The sequence below is a fragment of the Sinohyriopsis cumingii genome, chromosome 1, assembly GCF_028554795.1.
Source record: "Sinohyriopsis cumingii isolate HCF-2022 chromosome 1, ASM2855479v2, whole genome shotgun sequence".
NCBI classification, from domain to species: domain Eukaryota; kingdom Metazoa; phylum Mollusca; class Bivalvia; order Unionida; family Unionidae; genus Sinohyriopsis; species Sinohyriopsis cumingii.
In genome coordinates this window covers 15744559-15767476 of record NC_142961.1, presented here as the reverse complement: position 1 = coordinate 15767476, position 22918 = coordinate 15744559, and the positions used below count along the sequence as shown (strand labels likewise).

Genomic DNA, 22918 nt, shown 5'->3' with positions numbered 1-22918 from the left:
ATCTTTGATGATATGAAGCTCTGAGTTAATACAGTGTGTACCTTAAAAAACTAATCTTTGATGATATGAAGCTCAGAGTTAATACAGTATGTACCTTATTATAACTAATCTTTGATGATATGAAGCTCTGAGTTAATACAGTGTGTACCTTAAAAAACTAATCTTTGATGATATGAAGCTCTGAGTTAATACAGTATGTACCTTATTATAACTAATCTTTGTTGATAATCCTACCTCACACTTTCACAAACTTTTGGCAAATATTTAACGAGGACATGATTGTCTGTCATTAAGCTCACCCTGTCTGTTTTAAATTTTTTTTACTAGATTGACTCCATTTGCCCACGATGAGATAAATCATATAATTATAATCAATTGTTTTTCACCCTGATTTTTTTATTCATTTTATTTTTAATGAACAAGTTTGAAACCACTACTGTGACCATTGCATTGCCTTGTTGGCATGATATGTCTCATGATTCCTGGTGCATACAAATTTATTCAAGATACTTATAAAGTATTATTATGCTTATACATTTATTATGTGCATATATATATACAGTAGACTATTGATCCAAGCAAAATTAGGGCATTATTTTTCAACAACAGTAAAATACTTGTCTTAACTGCACATTTGCCTTGTGTATCTGCATATGAAATATATCATGCCTGAAGACTGTATAAGATTTATGTACTCGACACATGCGATTTCAAACGAGTACAGTAGAAACTATCAAATGTGATTAATTCTAACTGACAGGAATAAAGTATAGATGAAAACTACAGTGACCAAATTCTCTGAATCTTGTTGTTGTTGTTGTTGTAGGGTTTAACGTCATTTTTCAGCACACGATAGGCTATGCATGGCAGCCAGTATTAATGATGGAGGAAGAACCCGGGAAATCCCTGTGAAGAACCACTGACCCACAAGAAGCTACCAGCAAGTTTTCTCACATACCCACATTAGCCGAATCCTAGACTCGAACCCATGCTTTAAACCACACGGCCACTCAGGGCCCCCTCTGATTCTTGAAAATGTCCTGCAAGGAGGGCATATTTTTAAAAAATTTGTATCCTGTGCCAAACGTTACACAGTAATGCAGTCTGAATAAAAGTGGCATTACCCTAAACATGCTGTCATATTTAAGTAGTATTTAAAAATTTGAAGATTAGACTACATTTAAAAAATAAGTTATTCAGACATTACTGTATTATTATTATTATTATTATTATTATTATTATTATTAAATACTATTAAAATGACAATTAACATATGCATATGCAATTTAAATAGTAATTCAATTATTCAGATGATTCAGTAAAAAATTTAAAATGATAATAAATTATGAATACATGTATAAACCAAAATATTTATAAATTTAAAGAAAGAAATGTAATCAGATTTTGAAATCAGTAGATTATAATAATAATAATAATAATAATAATAATAATAATAATAATACATGTAATAATAATAATAATAATAAGAAGAAGAAGAAGAAGAAGAAAAAGAAGAAGTTATATATTATTTATCTTCTTATTTTTGTAACAGTTGTTTTTATATTATTGCTGTTGTTATTGTTGTTCTAGGGTTTAACGTCATTTTTCAGCACAAGATAGGCTATACATGGCGGCCAGTATAACTGGTGGAGGAAGAACCCTGGAAAACCCAGGGAAGAACCACCGACCAACTTATATTATTGCAGTATATTATTACTACATTACTACTACTACTGCTACTACTAAAGCATTTGGGGCCCCGAGTGGCCGAGTGATCTAAAGTGCTCTCCGTTATGGATCACTGCCATCTTACCTGTCTGTGCTGGTTCAAGTCTTGGATTCATCCAATGTGGGTATGTGAGAAAGCTTGTCAGTAGCTTCTCGTGGGTCAGTGGTTCTTTCCAGGGTTTTCCTGGGTTCTTCCTCCACCATTAATATTGGCCACCATCTATAGCCTATCATGTGCTGAAAAATGGCATTAAACCCCACAACAACAACAACAACAACTAAAGCATTTATTTAAAATGCAAAATGTTTGGCTTATATAAAAAGGATAAAATAGTATAATTGTATCTTTCAAGATACTTTTTACGATCAGTGAAAATTTTATTGTGCTTTTGTCTTACCTTTATTTTATAGCCGTCAAGCTGTTGTAGTGATAAGTATGGACTTTATTTTTTCTGTGCAATTCCATGTCATGCCCTGCGAGGTATGAAGGGATTAAATACTTCTGAGCTAACTGTGCAAGTTATTACTTTCTAAGATTCAATGTGGTGTACAATGCAGAATTGGTCACATATTGACTATAATCATATTTCAGCTCAGTGAGTGATCTCAGGCCCACTTTGACCTCTTGTTTAGTGATATCTTAGAAACTAGCTTATTAACTATTTTTACAGAAATTAGATAAGTTAATAATTAAATTGCAATGCATAATATGTGCTGTGCTAATTTTAAATAATATGACCCTAATATGTGGTGTCATGACCAAAATGGGTACATGAACCTTAAATCTTTTGTATAGCATAAGTATGCATACAGTACAACAGTGTATACTAAATACCTAAATATTGTATTCAATGCCAAAATTTAAAAGAATCTAGAAATCATAAATTATGAAGAAAACACAAGTTTAATGTACCAATCATTGATTTTATTGTGAATTTTTAACTGAGCTGTAATTGCATAGCTTGCCAAGGCAAATCCCAACTTTTTGCATTTTACGTGTCCTTCTCTTTGACTACATGTATAAAGTTTGGTCCAAAAATATTAAAATTTGTCACTGCCATATTTTTAATGGAATCGTTAACACCACAACCATTTTTGTCAGGGACCCCAGAAGATGGCACCAAAATTATACCATTCCTTAAAGTTGTTCAGGGCATTCCATAAGCTTCAGTTTCCAGGTAATTTCCCTACTTAAATTGTACAGAGCAACCAGCTACTTTTATTTGTTCCCTGTATCAATTTTTAATGAGCACTTCCTAACCCTCCTGTTAATTTAAAGTTGTTTCCAATTTAACTGAACGCTCAGAGTGTTTACCATATTGGCATCTTTTCTACCAAGTTTGGTGAATTTACATCCATTGGTTTAGAAGGAGATGGGCAGATGTTTGCACAATATGCACATATCAACAAACAGTAGAATTATGAGCAGATATATGTACAGTATGCACAGATCAACAAAGGATAGAGTTATGGCAGACATTTGCACAGATCAACCAGGGGTCGAATTATGAGCAGACATGCACAGTATTCACAGATCAACAAAGGATAGAGTTATGGCAGACATTTGTACAGATCAACCAAGGATATAATTATGAGTAGACATATGCACAGTATGCACAGATCAACAAAGGATAGAGTTATGGCAGACATCGATCAACCAAGGATATAATTATGAGCAGACATATGCACAGTATTCACAGATCAACAAAGGATATAATTATGAGCAGACATTTGTACAGATCAACAAAGGATAGAATTATGAGCAGACATATGCACAGATCAACAAAGGATATACTTATGAGCAGGCATATGCACAGTATACACAGATCAACAAAGGATATACTTATGAGCAGGCATATGCACAGTATACACAGATCAACAAAGGATATACTTATGAGCAGGCATATGCACAGTATACACAGATCAACAAAGGATAGAATTATGAGCAGACATATGCACAGTATACACAGATCAACAAAGGATAGAATTATGAGCAGACATATGCACAGTATACACAGATCAACAAAGGATAGAATTATGAGCAGACATATGCACAGATCACAAAAGGGTATCATCATACTCAAATCTAGTTGATCTTACAACCAAACATACAGTATGTAGCATTGTTCTTAGTGTCTTTTGATCATGTTGGACAATGGGAGGTCATATCTTTACATCAAAGGACATTGGTTTGTTTGAATCACATGTCTGATGCTTTTCATTGGCAGACAAGATAATATGTTTTGCAGAAAATATATTTTGAATAAAAGCAATGATGAAATAGAAAATACAAATAAAAGTTTCTTATCTGTGCATTTTTGGACATGGTAAATTCTACTTTTCAGGAACAAAGACAGAATTAATTAAGAACAATAACTCTTTAGACTTTGCTCTATTAATTTGTTAAACACTTGGCACATTATGAATTCAACAATAGCTCCACCTGTAACGAATTTACACCAGATCTTAGATAAGACATAGATAATGACCCCAGAAGTATGGTACCTTGATACAAGACTACCTTTATTTCAATTCCTGTGAAATTACACAAGCAAATATCAAATGTCAGGTTATTTTGTACTATAATACTTGTCTGTATTGATTATATGTCAGCTGTTAGTAAAATGTGGTGTTTGTATATTTGGATAGTTGTGAAAGGTTTTCTACCATGTTCAGTGCTACATATGCATAGGTCTTAATGAGTACACATCCCTTTTTTATATTAAAACTTGCATAAAGAATTCTGTTATTACCCACGTTTTAAATCCAGCATGCATTTTGGGAATGGAGTGGCTTCTTCTGTCTATAACATCATGACTAGTGGGGGCATACAAATAAGTGAGTGTGAATGAGTGTGTGTGTGAAGAGGATTTTTAACGTAGCTTTAAAAAAATTTCAGTATTATTGCTACGATGTCTGCAGTGTGGCAGTTTATAGTGATATCTAGCAACGGGGCATCATGCCGCAGACATGTAGTATGATGTCCCACCCAGTCACATTATTCTGACAAGAGGCCGACCAGTCCTAACACTAACCTCTTAATGCTGAGCATCTAGCGAGGCAGCCGTTAGTAACATTTTTGTAAGTCTGTGGTTTGACTCGGCCGGGGTTCAAACCCACAACCTCCTGCTTCCGAGGCAGACGCTCTAACCACTAGGCCACCAGAGCGGTGCATACAAATAAGAAAATCCATATTGAAAATCATGGTTAAAATTAAACCTGGAGTGTCAGTTAGAAAATTTTCCTACCTACTTTTTTAATCCAGTAACAAAATGGATTAGAAGAGGGAAAATTGGCATAGAGGGGGTGCTCATTCCTTTCTTAATTACTGGCAACAAAATTTGTACTGGAATTTTCTCAAAATAGCAAAACCATAAAATGTGAAGCAGATTTGTCGCTTAATACTGTGTATTTTGAACCTTGAATTGGGTGAGAATAATTTGTAATTACCTTCTCCTGAGGAACTGTTTACCTACATTGTTGTGTCAAGGTGTATAGTGCCTGAGAAAAAGACAAGGGTGCCATGCTCCTCAAGACACCATTGTTGGAGGACAGTTCGTAAAAGATAAAGCAAGTTAATGATCTTGTATATCACATGATATCATGTGGTGTTATATGTCCATGCGTTATAGTAGTACCAGTTGATACAGGTACAATTCCTGTAGTCAGACATAGCATCAAGTAGTAGTAGCAACAATAATAATATAGCAATAATAATAATTTATAATAATGACTTTAAAGACAGCGATACAGTTAGTTGCATGGATTAATACTATTTGTTCCCCCCCTTCTCTCTTCCGCTCTCTCTCTCTACATATACATATATTGTGGTTACGATGATACGGTTTATAATGTGGACTCCTATGCTTGTTTTGGGGTGCCTTGTGGTTACGATGATACGGTTTATAATGTGGACTCCTATGCTTGTTTTGGGGTGCCTTGTGGTTACGATGATACGGTTTATAATGTGGACTCCTATGCTTGTTTTGGGGTGCCTTGTGGTTACGATGATACGGTTTATAATGTGGACTCCTATGCTTGTTTTGGGTGCCTTGTGGTTACGATGATAAGGTTTATAATGTGGACTCCTATGCTTGTTTTGGGTGCCTTGTGGTTACGATGATACGGTTTATAATGTGGACTCCTATGCTTGTTTTGGGTGCCTTGTGGTTACGATGATAAGGTTTATAATGTGGACTCCTATGCTTGCTCCTATGCTTGTTTTGGGTGCCTTGTGGTTACGATGATACGGTTTATAATGTGGACTCCTATGCTTGTTTTGGGTGCCTTGTGGTTACGATGATAAGGTTTATAATGTGGACTCCCATGAATTTGCATAAATAATACACTCGCATGTGATGTGAGGGTAAAGTCATTGGGTACAGAAGGCATTTTCCTATATATCAATAACAAAAATCCAAAGCCTTCATAATGATGTTACTAAAGGATTAAAGGAATTAATGGATTATGTCTGGAATATTAAAGAACTCAAGCAGATAAAATAATTAACATTGCATAGATTCTATTGGCAGGGTAGCTTTGGTTTTGCTGGTTATTGAAACAGAATATACAGTTGTGATAAGAAGTAATTTGGAAAGGATTAAAAATGTTAATGGATTATGGCTGGATTAGTTATTGTGAAAGAGCTCATATGTACTTGCGTATAAGACAAATCGAACTGCAAACAGTGACAGACATAGATCTCCCATTGATTAATGCGCCGGTAGATATGGATATGTGCAGTTTGTTCAGGAATATTATGCTTACAGCAGATTAGGATCTTTGTTGTTTGCAATATATCTTGACTTATAAGTGAGTATTTATATCCTTTCTAGATATATTTTAAAAGAAGTCAGTTTAGCCTTGGTATTTACAGTTTGTAGAGATATCTACTTGTGTGTTGTTATCTCTCAATGTTAAAATGCCAAAATCATAACAATTGATACATCACAAAAAATTCAATATTGAATGGAAACAGAAATCCATAAGTTTGAATAAAGCTCAAATCACCATTCCTGTAAAGCTGATGTTGAAGAAGATCACTCAGTTGAACCCAGATAGCATCAATCTTGTGCAGTTCTGGCAGCCAGTCAAACTAAATCTCAACATACAGGCAGGAAACAATTTAAACTTCTTGGTGAACTCGGCAGAGTTGTCCTGACATTGCCACATTCCAATGCAGGGAGTTTTCCATTCTGAGGAATATTCAGGTTAACTCCAGAAAAAAATCTGAATTCAGTAAATGATACATCTTCCCCCAAGTGTTGAGATCAATAGTGCTGAGGACTGCAACACAGAATCCAGACAATGATCATTGAAAGGCTAAAAAGAATTGTGCTACATACAGTACTAGGATTGTACAGGGATTGTACAGGGATGGTACAGAATACAACAAGTTACTGTGAAAGGACTGATATGATGAGATAATGTATATGTTTTAATATAGAAAAAGGAAATCATTCAATAGTTGTCATTTTTTCCCCCACTTATTGAAATTCCTCCTTATTTGAGGTCAAAACTCCTTTCCAAATTGTGCAAACCTAATCTGTCCTAAACTGACTTCTGTCTTGTCATGTGAGTGATCTGGACTGAATTTCATGACACGTGTAGTAGTCAGAATTCAAAATTTACTTGCATGACCCTTTTATTGTGTTTGGGAAAGATATTTGAGTTAACAGAAAACGGCCCCTGTTTGAAATTTCTGGACTTGGAGAATTCAGACTTTCGTAAGGAGAGCTCAGCAAGATGAAATAGAGGCTGGATGATGCATCATGGGTAACGAGATAAACATGCCATGTGTTTAAGGAAATATTTTAATGCAACATCTTGCAAGTTTTAAAATTCAAATCAAAATCCTAATCATCTGCAATCTGGATTCTGTTTCATTATTGACCCTAAAAACAAAATTTTACTGACTTCAGATGAATCCTGTATAAATTCACGTTGAAATTTAATTCAGAATGGCAGTATGCACTGTATGTATTTTACATTAGTACAAGATGAGAGGCTGTTATTTGAGAATTTGTGAATTGCATATATTAATGTACAAGTTAAATCTGGAAATATTATATCATTATATTGCCTCCATTGAGAGACTGCCATTCACAGTTGTCGTAAAACAAAATATGCAAACAAAATTCCTGAATATTGTAAGGAGTATCATACAGAGGCTACAAAAATTTACTGGTTCATGGGCTTTAACATTTTTTATTTTTCTTGCCCAGTTTTACTTCTTGTTTATGACCATTTTAAAACAAGTATATTTTCATGTATATAAATTCCCACATTTGTCTTTTTGGGTGACAAACAAGAGGTCACGGGTTCAAAACTACTCTTTTCAATTTTTCTGTTCCAACTCTCTTTTTAGCTTGGTCATCCCATTTTTTTAATATTTTTTTTTACTTTTTTATTTTTATCTTGGAATTTTCATGCATCACTCCCGTCCAAGGACAGGAAATAGTTTGTTACAAAATAAAAAGTCTTAGTTCATATCAGATTATAATATTCATTTCATCTGAAACAAAAACACTTTGCATACAAATTTTCATGTTTCATATAAATCTTAGTGTACAATGCCAGTGAGAAGTTAGAATCTGACAGGTAGTGTGATAGATTTCATCTTTTCTGATGGTAAAATCAACATATATGCTTGCCTGTGTGAAAATTTACTTGCCCAAGAAAACATGAGAAAGGTAAATTTAAAGGCCTGATATATTACATCAGAGATGCTTGCTTACAGGACAGAACAAATCCAAGAAGATTGTTATAGTAGAGCTGGAATGGAGATTTCATAAATAATTGCACAAAAGTAAATGTTTTATTTTAAATTTGAAATGAAATTTAGGCAAAGTATTTTATTCATTCTGTGAAAACTTTTTAACCTTTTCCTTGGCTGCTGAAAAGCAATTTTTGAGTCTTGGGTTTAAAGTAAATAAGAAATTAGTGTCCCATGTTGTGCTACTTTCAGATATGACCCTGTCTGCCCTACACCATATGTACAGTAGTCAAAGGAGTATAAATGGACCCCAAGGGGCCTCAGTAACAAACAAGCCCCCACGAACCCCTAAACCTGAGGAGAAAGAGAAATTACATGTGCCAGAGGGGAGTAGAATTGAGAGGAATGAGGACAGGAAGGTGAGGACACCAACAATACAGAAAAAACGTCGGAAAAGACGCCACTTGATTACAGCTAACCTGGCTGGCACACGTTATGAAGTTGGTAAGTGCACCTTTTCAGATAGTGTGTAATTTGACTCATAATACATGTAATGTAAAATTTCAGTATATTTGTGATAAATATGTCTGGTACTTACGCAGACTCAATAATTTATTTCTTGAAGAAGGACATCTGCCAATATTTTTCTTTTCTCAGTGTCTTCTAAGTCTTTCTTTCTATTACTCTTTCTTTGTTTCCTAATTAAACATACTGTATGTACTCACTTATTAGTCCAGCTGCAAACTGCACACACCCAGATCTACCATCACTAAATGTACATTTGCTTAGGAGTAATCAGTACAACAAACAACATAGACCCTGGTCTGCAGGTGCATTATGCTATAGCAGATCAGGATTGTTGTTGTTCACAGTTTGACTCAACTTGTAAGTGAGTGTATATGCAAGATGCAAGGTTTTGTGTTTACTTTCTTTGCTTTCATGGAAGGAACTCTTTCTATTTCAGTGCGTCAAGTGATAGAAGATTTAGGTTTCAGTATAACCAGGGACGATGACCCAGACAGGTTGGTTCATTTTACTTTGCTTACTGCTGAAGAGGAATTCAGATAATGACTGAAATCTTTGTGACAATAATGTCAATAGAGAACTGTAGTATTGTCCCATTTATTTTTGCAAATATTTAAAAATTTAGTTCTCTTTTTCAGGCATGAACATGTTCCAGTGTTAATGTCAGACAATAGTAACATTTACCATATATAATTGCTTGTTGAGTCAAACTGCAGACAACCAATATCTTGTTCTTCCATGGCATAATGCACATGCATACCAATGTATATGTTTGTTTTTTTACTGATTACTTCTAACAAACTGCACAGACCAGATCAGTTGGGGCATTATGTGCTTGCAGCTCTGGGTCTTGGCAGTTTGCAGTTAGACTTAACTTGTAATCAATATACATGGTTTTACACAACCAGAGTTTGATATACTGAAACACACAAGTACGTACACACCCATTTAACATTGTAAAATTAAAACAGCACTATATATAATTACTTATAGCTGAGTGCACCTGAAAACAAGATAAAATGCACTCATATATCTGGGTCTGTATTGTTGTTCTACTGATTATTCCTAGCAAACTGCATAGATCTAGATCTGTCAGCACATTATGCGATTGCTGATATGTCTATGTGCAGTTTGCAGTTGGACTTGACTTATGAGTATGCATGTATCTTGTAACTTGTCTGTACATAGACACTGATGGCATGTATCTTGTAACTTGTCTGTACTTAGACATTGATGGCATGTATCTTGTAACTTGTCTGTACTTAGACATTGATGGCATGTATCTTGTAACTTGTCTGTACTTAGACATTGATGGCATGTAACTTGTCTGTACTTAGACATTGATGGCATGTATCTTGTCTGTACTTAGACATTGATGGCACGTATCTTGGAACTTGTCTGTACATAGACATTGATGGCATGTATCTTGGAACTTGTCTGTACATAGACATTGATGGCATGTATCTTGTAACTTGTCTGTACTTAGACATTGATGGCATGTATCTTGTAACTTGTCTGTACTTAGACATTGATGGCATGTATCTTGTAACTTGTCTGTACTTAGACATTGATGGCACGTATCTTGTAACTTGTCTGTACATAGGCATTGATGGCACGTATCTTGTAACTTGTCTGTACATAGGCATTGATGGCACGTATATTGTAACTTGTCTGTACATAGGCATTGATGGCACATATCTTGTAACTTGTCTGTACATAGGCATTGATGGCACGTGTCTTGTAACTTGTCTGTACATAGGCATTGATGGCATGTATCTTGTAACTTGTCTGTACATAGACATTGATGGCATGTATCTTGTAACTTGTCTGTACATAGACATTGATGGCATGTTCATCAGGGCCAGGAATTTGGCTTCTGATCTTGAGAACAAAACTGGTATGTCTCTGTAATGATAGAATCCACTAAATGAGGAAATTTTAAGAGTAAAGATTTTAAGAGGGTATCTGTAGGTAGGGAAGAAGTGGAAATATCAATTCTTGATCGGACCCATCAGTGGATATAAAATGTAAAGTCAAGAATTAGGCATCTGCTCTTTGAGATACTTTTCCCCCAGAATTTACCCAAGTCACCTTGTATTCTACCAGTATTCTCAACTGTTGTATGTTTTTACATTATAATCTTAAATTATAAGATGGCAGTTTTGTGTTTTGAAGATCCAAGGATGTTAAAATTGTTACTATTACAAGTTGAGTTTTACAGGGAATGTTTCACCAGAGAAATGTCAGAAAATATACTGGTAATTTTTTTAAACTTCGCTACAGGAAGAGGCATGAATTCTCCATGGCATTAGAATTTTCAAAAGTATGGTTGATTGTTACTGCTAAAAAATTTGATATTCACTACATGTGTAACCAATCAGAAAGTGCATTACATTTCACAGGTATATTATGATCTATGACCAATCAGAAAGCACATTACATTTCACATGTGTATTAGGATGTACATTTAAAACTGCCAGAATCCATTTGCATCCATGACAGAATAGATGTCCATGGCTGTTATCTGATGAAATAGAGCGCTGTATGCACAACAATTAGAGACTTTTCTTTGTATTTTGGTAAGAAATACCAAGAGCTCCAGATAGACTTGCTTAAATGTCAAGTCCTGTTTGCAAGCAGTATAAATCCTAATCAGTTATCATGTAATGTGCTAGCAGATCAGGGTCTGTACTATTTGTTCTACTGATTACTTTTAATAAACTGCATAGACCAGATCTGCCATCAAAGTTTGCAGTTGGATTCAGCTTATAAGTGAGTTTATGTGATAGGTTATTATTAAGGAAAAACAACTTCAAGGTATTATAGTTATCAGAAAACTTTATTTTATATTGTGTTTCTAAATAGTGTCAAATGTTTTGTCCATAATTGTGTTTCTAAACAGTGTCAAATGTTTTGTCCATATTGTGTTTCTAAACAGTGTCAAATGTTTTGTCCATATTGTGTTTCTAACAGTGTCAAATGTTTTGTCCATATTGTGTTTCTAAACAGTGTCAAATGTTTTGTCCATATTGTGTTTCTAAACAGTGTCAAACGTTTTGTCCATAATTGTGTTTCTAAACAGTGTCAAATGTTTTGTCCATATTGTGTTTCTAAACAGTGTCAAACATTTTGTCTATATTGTGTTTCTAAACAGTGTCAAATGTTTTGTCCATAATTGTGTTTCTAAATAGTGTCAAATGTTTTGTCCATAATTGTGTTTCTAAATAGTGTCAAATGTTTTGTCCATAATTGTGTTTCTAAGCAGTGTCAAATGTTTTGTCCATATTGTGTTTCTAAACAGTGTCAGATGTTTTGTCCATATTGTGTTTCTAAACAGTATCAAATGTTTTGTCCATAATTGTGTTTCTAAATAGTGTCAAATGTTTTGTCCATAATTGTGTTTCTAAACAGTGTCAAATGTTTTGTCCATATTGTGTTTCTAAACAGTGTCAAACGTTTTGTCTATATTGTGTTTCTAAACAGTGTCAAATGTTTTGTCCATAATTGTGTTTCTAAACAGTGTCAAATGTTTTGTCCATATTGTGTTTCTAAACAGTGTCAGATGTTTTGTCCATATTGTGTTTCTAAACAGTGTCAAATGTTTTGTCCATAATTGTGTTTCTAAATAGTGTCAAATGTTTTGTCCATAATTGTGTTTCTAAACAGTGTCAAATGTTTTGTCCATATTGTGTTTCTAAACAGTGTCAAACGTTTTGTCTATATTGTGTTTCTAAACAGTGTCAGATGTTTTGTCCATAATTGTGTTTCTAAACAGTGTCAAACGTTTTGTCTATATTGTGTTTCTAAACAGTGTCAAATGTTTTGTCCATAATTGTGTTTCTAAACAGTGTCAAACGTTTTGTCTATATTGTGTTTCTAAACAGTGTCAAATGTTTTGTCCATAATTGTGTTTCTAAACAGTGTCAAATGTTTTGTCCATAATTGTGTTTCTAAATAGTGTCAAATGTTTTGTCCATAATTGTGTTTCTAAACAGTGTCAAATGTTTTGTCCATATTGTGTTTCTAAGCAGTGTCAAACGTTTTGTCCATATTGTGTTTCTAACAGTGTCATACATTTTGTCCAAAATTTATTCTGCTGTGGGAAGTTGTTGGTTTTGAGTCATAAGTACAAAAACAATTTGTCATGATTCTCCTGGCCATGTTTTTTTTGCATCCTGTTCTGCACTTAATAGTATTCAATAGCTAACACTGCAAGCTTAAAAAAGTTTGTTCGATTCTTAGCAAGGATTGACATACATTTACATATTATAATGAAGATGTTGCATGTTTTAGATTTTTAAAGTCTTATTTTGATCTGGTTTCCAAACAGAAATATGTAATTATCATGTGTTTATTTTACATTTTTATGGTGAATTATTCTTTCTATTGATGTGATGACAAAAGTCCTTTGCGATTGTATCATTGTCAGTATTGTTTTAATTGTGACTTATTCATAAATCTACTCTGAGATCACTTTCATATTAGGCACATTGTTTCCATGCATGTGATTTCATATTAGGCACATTGTTTTTGTTTCCATGCATGTTCTTTCATATTAGGCACATTGTTTTTGTTTCCATGCATGTGCTTTCATATTAGGCACATTGTTTTTGTTTCCATGCATGTGCTTTCTTGCAGACTTTGACTGACATATAGTTGATGCATATCTACCATAACACAATGTGTCATGCAAAAGACATGATATTTGACTTCCCCCCTTGGTCATGTTAAAAAATCACAATTTTCAGTAATCTTTGGGACACAAAAGCTGTCACATTTTGAGACCACCACTATACAATTGTCCAAAGCATGTGGTCTGTATAATATGTAAATATTCCTGATTAGAGCACTTGTAAAATTATCCTTGGGGTGGTTACACAGCTAATTATCATGGAGTCAATTAAAACCTAAGATAAACATCCACTTTTTTCACAGATTATTTACATGGTAATTGGTTGAAAATAGCTAGGATGATGCCATGTCATGTGCATTGAACACTGCTGTGGGAGAGTCTATTAATCTAATTGGCATAAGTAAAGTACACTAGTGGAACAACCCAGTTCTTTGACTTTGATGAAAGCTTAACTGTGTATTATTATTATTCATATTTGACAATGATTTTACCATTTCAACCACACACACAAACAAAATAGAGAATGCTAACCTGAAGCTTTCTTCCTCACCCTAAGGACTTCATCAGCAGACTGATTTAATCTCTACCAACTGTTAACATTGCTCGATGGAATGGTGAACAATGTTAATAGATTGTCACAGATTCATTTGAGTAAGGAATAGTCATAGAGATGGTTGTTGAGAACAAAAGTTACTACACATGATTGCCTTGAATGTTTAAGCTGGGTTTTTTTTGATAAAGATTATTGGCAAGTTTGTGATCAGTGACAAAGCCTCATTGAAGTGAGATTTTACTCCATATATAAAACATAAAACATGATTATTTTGGCTGTCACAAGCCTGGTTCATTTTTTTCCACGGCAGGATACTGAAATTCAGATTTAATTTAGGTAAATATGAACCAGCAGCAAAATGAGTCCAAGAAAACTAAATTTCAGAACTACTATACTGAGTTTGATTTTGTACAGCGCAGTAACAATGGGGGGCATTTTGTGTTTTGTACATGCTGCAAACACATTATCAGCATTTCAGTCAATATTCTGGAGTTTATGACATTTGTCGACATAGCAACATCACCTAGCATGTTTGCCACTCCCCCACAGCAATGTACATGTAGAAAGATCATTTTCTATGCTGAGAAAAATTCTAAAATATTTTCATGGAAGTGTGAACAGCAATACTCTCCAGTCTAAAATGAGTGTTAAGATGAACACAAATGACATTTGTATTACCTTCATCCACCCCATTGAGCTATTGAGAACAGGACAGACTGAGGCCAAATGAGAAACTATTCCATTGTCCAGTGGATTGTAAGGACAGAAACTAGGTCTACCTTTTTATTATTTAATCTGTTTGGTTGTGTTTATGTGAGTGGGCTCATGGTGATGCTATTAGACAAAGCTATAAAATGTCTATTAACTATTTGTGGTTTATATATATTTTAAATGCTTCAAAGAAAACACATTTGTTATTTTCTGTTTTTATCAAATTTGACTTTTCACTAATGTTATATAGGTTTATGTGAAAAGATAGCTTATTCTGAATTAGACCTAATTTTTTTATGTCACACACGCTGCCCCCCCCCCCCAATCTTTTTAGTCCTCAAAAAAGACTTTTTGAAGCCTCAAAATCCTCAACATTGTCTGGAAATATGGCAAGTATGTGGATGAGAGTTTGGCATTTAAGTATTTGAGGACATATCTGTTTTTTTTTCTTTCTCTTCTTCATTAGCTTGTATTTTTATTGGAGTCTGAATTAAACAAATAAAGATTACTTCAGCAAGTTAAACTTTACATTAACATTGGATTAACTTCAGCATTACATTGAATAAACCTATGGTCTTAATATTACAACATTACGTGAAATAAACCTATGGTCTTAATATTACAACATTACATGGAATAAACCTATGGTCTTAATATTACAACATTACATGGAATAAACCTATGGTCTTAATATGACAACATTACATGGAATAAACGTATGGTTTTAATATTACAACATTACATGGACTAAACCTATGGTCTTAATATTACAACATTACATGGACTAAACCTATGGTCTTAATATTACAACATTACATGGAATAAACCTATGGTCTTAATATTACAGAACAGTTTGACAGTTGTATTCATTAGTTTTCTTTTAAGGTTTTATTGACATAAAGATATATATAATACATGCATGTTATACATATATACAATATTTGAACCAAAAGACAAGCATGTACATGTATGTAATTCTACACTATTAATTTTCCTTACTGTATGATGCATGGAAAACATGGAAAGAAGGAAGGCAATAAAGAAGAGAGAAACTGGAGAATAGAAAGATAAATATTGTTTACATTTATAATTTTGATGTAACATAGCAATATATATTGAAAATATATTAGCATTTCTCCAAAACAAATATTAGAGCATGTATATACAGGCATACTCATGTACATCTAAATAAATATGTGAGAGAAAGATAGAGAAAGGTTATTTTCTCAAAGTCAACACTTCATTCAGTGATCATATTACAAAAATGAAATTATTTACAGTTATCAGCTACTCCACTTTCATAGTCACTACTCTATTTTCCTGTAAAATATGTTTTTACAATTCCATTTAGTAAATAACTTTTGTAGTTTAGATTCTCATGTCAGACTTATTAGCTTCAAATTCAAAATGAAATATCAATTCAAAGTAGAGTTCTTGCAGACACTTGGTATTTTGTTTCAAAGTTTCTAAATATAATAAATTTTGCTAGTAAATAATACTAGATTTGCAAAGTTTGACTTTCACGATTAACTTAAATCTCCAAAAAATGGGATTTTCAGAAATCTTGTGGTCCACTCCAGTCTCAGTTATTCAAAAATGTAAAACTCAACCCCAGAAATGTTTCACAAGAACATTGTTGAAAAATAAACATTTCTTCATTTGTTCCTCACTATTATTGAAGGAGAACCCTTTTCAACTGCAGATCCAGTTTTTAATAAGAAACCATTTGTAGTCATTTTGTTGTGGTTAATTCTAAAAGGGAGTCACCATAATTTTGTATCCAAAGTAATTTTATATGGAATCGAATATACCTTATTCCACACATCTCTGCCTTTTGCAGTGTTAAATTTAACGAAAAAGGTTTCTTGAGTTTTTGGATACTGACAAAATGATTTTATTAAACTAGTATATATCTCTCTGTATCCATGTTGATTCTTCAGTAGAACTTCAATATTCTTCAGGAAAAAAGGATGCAGATTTTTTTCTCATGTTGCACATGTTTTTTTTTTTTTTAACATAGACTGATAGCACTTATAATGTTATAATATTGTGTAATATAGGGTGAAAAATCATAGAACTCACAAACCTTTCATGTGATAAATATAAACCTTGCTCATGAAAGAAATGGTATATAAATTTCACCCCCTTTGACCGCCATTCAAGGAAGTTTCTCTCTTTTTCAATTGTCATAAATTCTACCCATGCTATAAGTACATCCTTCCAAAACAAATTTGTTATATTTTTGGTTAATCATGATATTCGCAAATCATTTAATTGAAAAAAGTGTAATGTGACAACTAATATTTATTGCAAATGTAATCTTCATTATTTTGCAAATGTTTTATTCAAGATATTTTTTAAATATTTGATTAAAGTATTTAAATGTTTCATGCACAATCCACCTTCTTCTAGCTATTATTAAGTGTTGTTCTACCTATTTATCAAGACTATTATTCCACTTTTTATAAAACATTTTTTCAATTTGTTTTAGAGTACTTGCTGTTAGATTTGGTAACATTAAGAATAAATGTATCAGTTTAGATAAAGCAATTGATTTTAGAACAACAATTTTTCCATATATTGTTAATTTTCTTTGATTCCATTCCCCTAAATATTTTTGTACGTCTTAATTTTTTGTTTTAAATTGATTCCACAACCTCTTCTGTATTCACATATAACTCACCTGCCAGTAAAGAGTAATTTGAAACCCAATCAAATCTTAAATTTGTACACCTATGTGTCTGTAAATTCTTCAATACCCCTTTTTTTATTACTTTTGTTGATATTCACTTTTATTGAATCTACATGTGTCTAATGTTTCTGCCAAGTCATACAAAGAGTTCTCCAACCATCTAATAGAAACAATGTGTCATAGGCATATTGTGCCATTATATTTTCATATCCAAACAACGTGTCATTGGCATATTGTGCCAGTATATTTTCATATCCAAACAATGTGTCATAGGCATATTGTGCCATTATATTTTCATATCCAAACAATGTGTCATTGGCATATTGTGCCAGTGTATTTTCATATCCAAACAATGTGCCATTGGCATATTGTGCCAGTATATTTTCATATCCAAACAATGTGTCCTAGGCATATTGTGCCATTATATTTTCATATCCAAACAATGTGTCGTAGGCATATTGTGCCATTATATTTTCATATCCAAACAATGTATCGTAGGCATATTGTGCCATTATATTTTCATATCCAAATAACGTGTCATTGGCATATTGTGCCAGTATATTTTCATATCCAAACAACATGTCATAGGCATATTGGCCATTATATTTTCATATCCAAACATGTCATAGGCATATTGTGCCATTATATTTTCATATCCAAACAACGTGTCATTGGCATATTGTGCCAGTATATTTTCATATCCAAACAATGTGTCATAGGCATATTGTGCCATTATATTTTCATATCCAAACATGTCATAGGCATATTGTGCCATTATATTTTCATATCCAAACAATGTGTCATAGGCATATTGTGCCATTATATTTTCATAACCAAACAATGTGTCATTGGCATATTGTGCCATTATATTTTCATATCCAAACAGTGTGCCATAGGCATATTGTGCCAGTATATTTTCATATCCATTTATGCATATGCCTTATGTATCATAATTGTTCCAAACCATAATTCCTAAAATTCTGCTACTAATAAAAACAAAGAATGAGAGAGAGGATCCCCTTGATGACAACCATGTTCAGTATATAAAAAAGTGATATGCAGGTTGATTTTTTGAATCACATTTTTGCAGTTATCCAGTGTTTCATTTGTTTGCCAAAATTAAAAGAAGAAAGCACTTCCTGTATAAATCTCTAAAAGACAGAGTCAAGGGCTTTCTCAAAATCAACCTGTAAAATAATACCATTCATATTTTCTCTTTTTTAAAGCACATAATAACATATACGAGTCTGACTATGGTAGTTCTCACATATACCTATCTTTATTTGAGGAAATGAGTGGTAAGATTTTACCAGTGTGAGGTCAGCAGAACTGGTGAAATGGATATTTGTGGCAACAAAATCACTGTTAATGTCCTGAAATTTTTAAATGCAGAGTCTTACATGAGTCTTAAAAATGTGAGAAAAAGTTTTAAACACGAGAAAAAACAACAAAAACTTTGTTGGTAGCAGAAACATGAACTGACCATCATTTCTCCTTTATGATATACTGACCACATAGAGTCTCAAAAGGGGAATGAAAGGTTTAATAAAATCACCATTATTGTACTGAAAACTTCCAGTCCAGGACTAATTATCCTAATTCTAACACATTATGGAATTTGTAACCCAAACAATGCTAGAAATGATTTTTGGCACTATCATATATACTTGTTTATATGTTTTAACTGCACAGATCTGGATCTGCCAGTTGTATAATGTGTTGGAAAATCTGGGTCAGTGCAGTTGTTTGGAGTAATCAGTAGAAACAGACTTCACAGACACTAATCTGCTAGCACATGATGAACTGGCAGATCAGGGTTTGTGTTGATTGAGACTCCACTTATAAGTGAGTGAAGATGGTATTTCAGAGAATGTCCTGGTGCAACAATGGTGTAAGAGTTTCTAAAAGTATATTATTGATTGTACTGCTACAGATTTGGATATTTGACCACCAATCAAAAAATGTGTTACATCTGGTGGTGTGTTAGTGTGATTAGAAATTTTTGGATATGATGGCGGGGAATTCATCTTGGGTCGTAGAAACAGGATTGAGAGATAAGTGCGAGGAGAGATTAATGCTTCTGTCTTTTGCGGTAATGGAACTAGGATTGAGAGTTAGGTGGGAATGGGGATTAATGCTTCTGTTGAAAGTTGAGTGGGAACAAGGATAAATGCTTCTGTCTTTGGGTCATGGCATCCACATTTTGAGTTAAGTGGGAACAGTGATAAATGCTTCTGTCTTTGGGTCATGACATCCGCATTGTGAGTTAAGTGGGAACAAGGATAAATGCTTCTGTCTTTGGGTCATGGCATCTGCATTGTGAGTTAAGTGGGAACAGTGATAAATGCTTCTGTCTTTGGGTCATGGAACTTGGATTGAGAGTTAGGTGGGAACTGGGATAAATGCTTCTGTTGAAAGTTAAGTGGGAACAGGGATAAATGCTTCTGTCTTTGGGTCATGGAACTTGGATTGAGAGTTAGGTGGGAACTAGGATAAATGCTTCTGTTCGAGTCATGGAACTAGGATTGAGAGTTAGGTGGGAATAGAGATAAATACTTCTGTCTTTGGGTCATGGAACTAGGATTGAAAGTTGAGTGGGAACAAGGATAAATGCTTTTTTCTTTGGTTCATGGAACTAGGATTGAGAATTAGGTGGGAACAGGGATAAATTAGTGTATCTTTGGGTTGTAGAACTTGGATTGATAGGCAGTTAGGTGGGAACAAGGATAAATGATTATATCTTTGGGTCATGCTACTAGGATTAGAGTTAAATGGGAAATGGGATAAATGATGTATCTTTGAGAAAATATATGATTTTTTGCTTTGCTGCAGAATTCATATAAAAAGTCCAGTCACTTTTATACTTTGTTATATTTTAATTCACTTATTTTATCTGCAGCATGAAATAAAAACATTTATAACTAATTTTCATTTCAGTTATTTGTTTTGGAATGATGCCTTTGTATCTACTGAGCGGATATCAGACCTAAAATCATACCAGAAAATCAACCATTTTCCTGGAATGGGGGAAGTAACAAGAAAGGATAATCTTGCAAGAAACATGCTGAAGTAAGAGTTTCTCATAACACTTTTGTTAAGTACTGCTCTTTTTTTTTTTAAATAAGTAGAACTTCAAAAAATTTATTTTGTGCAACCCCTAATTTATTTTTAAGTTATTGTTTATTTTGAGTTTTCATGGTTGCAGACAAAAGAAAGCTTTATACCAGAATTTAGCAAGTTATTCAAGTGATACCAAGTATATGAGTAATTGATGTTTTGTAAGCTTTACTGTATATGTAGAAAGTTGAAATAAAGATGCTATCTATGGCTAAAGGTTGTAAATATTTATATTTTTACAATGCACTTAATGTCTCTTCTTACAACTTTGGACAAATTATGAATTTTTGGGCCAATGTTTTTTCATAGCTTGTAATCTCTTATTCAATATTTCCTCTGCAATTGAATTTCAAAGTTATAAATATTGAAAAAGATTAGAAACTTTTTATTTTCATTGTTCAATTACTCAGGTATTAAATTCATACCCACATGATTTGCTTGCCTGTTTGCATAGAAACCATGCTCATTTATATGCAGTGTTATTGTAATTTACTTTTGTCATTAAAAGGTATAATTTATACTTGCTTATAAGTTGGATCAAACAAAAAAACAACATAGACCTTGATCTGCAGTAGCATAATGCAGATCAGGGATCAGTGTTTTTTGTTCTACTGATTACCGGTACTCCCCTACCAACTGCCTAGACCCAGATCTGCTGGTGCATAATGTGATTGCCGATCTGAGTTTGTGAAGTTCGCAGATGGATCTGACTTACAAGCGAGTACGTACAGATGTCACTCTTGGATAAGTTATGTCGGTCAATTAACCTTGTAGGTTTGGGGGTGAGTGGGGGGTGGCTAAGGTTAGCTAAAGAAAGAAAATAATATTAATAATCAGTGTTTTGGTTGGGAAGTCAGGTTCTTTTGAAAATATCAAATACTTGTAGAAAAATATTTGAAATTATGTTGGGTCATTTTGATCATAATATTCTTGTAGTACTTTTTTCCACTGTACGCATTTTTTTGTACAGTGATAGCACATATGCCTGTCATTAAACCTTGATGTTCAAGTTTCACAGTGATAGCACATTTAGTTTAATATTAGTCTGTGGAATCACTTTAGCTATGTTCTGATAAATTATAATTTGAGAAGAATCATTTATTTAAATGATGCATTGAAAACTACATCATGCTCAACAACCATGTGGACTAAAGCACTCATTTGGAATTATTGGGATTATTGTGAATTAATTCAATGACAGTCTGGGTTATATCATTGTGATACATCAAGAATATTGGTACATCAGCCTATTCAAGACTATTAGTAATTCAATATTGGAATTCATTCAGAACACTATACTGTTGAACTTGTGATACAACTTTTACAATTATTTGGGATTTAATTCACAATAGTGTAAGTTCCATTTAAATTTTCACTTTGTAACTCAGAGAATTACATTTTTGGCTGATTTTACTAAACTTTTTCCTTTTGCTTCTTTCTGTTACTTAGTGTAAGGCTATAGAATCATAACACGTGTGATAACCATGATCTTAAAGTTTTTGACTTTGCTTACATTTAAGTAATGTGGTCAGATGTACAAACACAGTTGGTTATAGTCATGTTACTTTGCATGTGAATAAATCTTAATGTATATAATACCAGTTTATAAAGTAGGTCTATGTTACCTGCATTTCATGATTCCTGACTTTGGTTAAGTCTTGTGTTTATATCAATTTCTTATGTACATGTTGGTTAGGTTCTGATGCAGCTTTGTTGATGGATATATCATGTAAGATTAAATACCAAATTGCTAAAAATGTGTTAGTTTGATCTAGATTTCACACTCCATTACATTGTTGAAGTTCACAATTTAATAATAATAATAATAATAATAATAATGTCTTTACTGTTACAGGGTGACTAAATTGGTTATAAAAAAACTAATCTACATTGAGGCTTTCAATTATGTACAATAATTCCTTTTAAAAAAATATATTATATAAATTATACATTCACACCAAAAGACTGCAGATACAAATAGAAACTTGTACACAACACAGATTTTCACCTGCATCTGCTCACTTAAGCTTATAATATAGATGTACATGTACAGTTTATCTACATGCAAATATCTGCAGGAAGTTGTGGTCACTGAATATTTAACTGTTATATTTCATTCAAACAAATTATCCTTTCATGAAAAGATTATGCCATTTGAGCATTTTTAATATCCTTTGGAATATTATTCCATAGTATGGCAACTGAATACTGAAAGCTTGTTTAAAAGAGAGTTTTTTGGGTTTT

At 33.1% G+C, this 22918-nt stretch overlaps 1 protein-coding gene across 1 annotated transcript in view; it reads left to right on the top strand.

Moving 5' to 3' along the window:
• Positions 1–22918, top strand: part of LOC149806453 (tubulin polyglutamylase TTLL7-like) — a 162319-nt gene that overhangs the window by 38641 nt on the left and 100760 nt on the right. The window contains exons 3-5 of the mRNA XM_089953540.1: positions 8696–8947; positions 9408–9465; positions 20495–20626. Of these exons, the coding sequence (XP_089809666.1) occupies positions 8696–8947; positions 9408–9465; positions 20495–20626 (442 nt within the window). The remainder of the gene's footprint in view (positions 1–8695; positions 8948–9407; positions 9466–20494; positions 20627–22918) is intronic.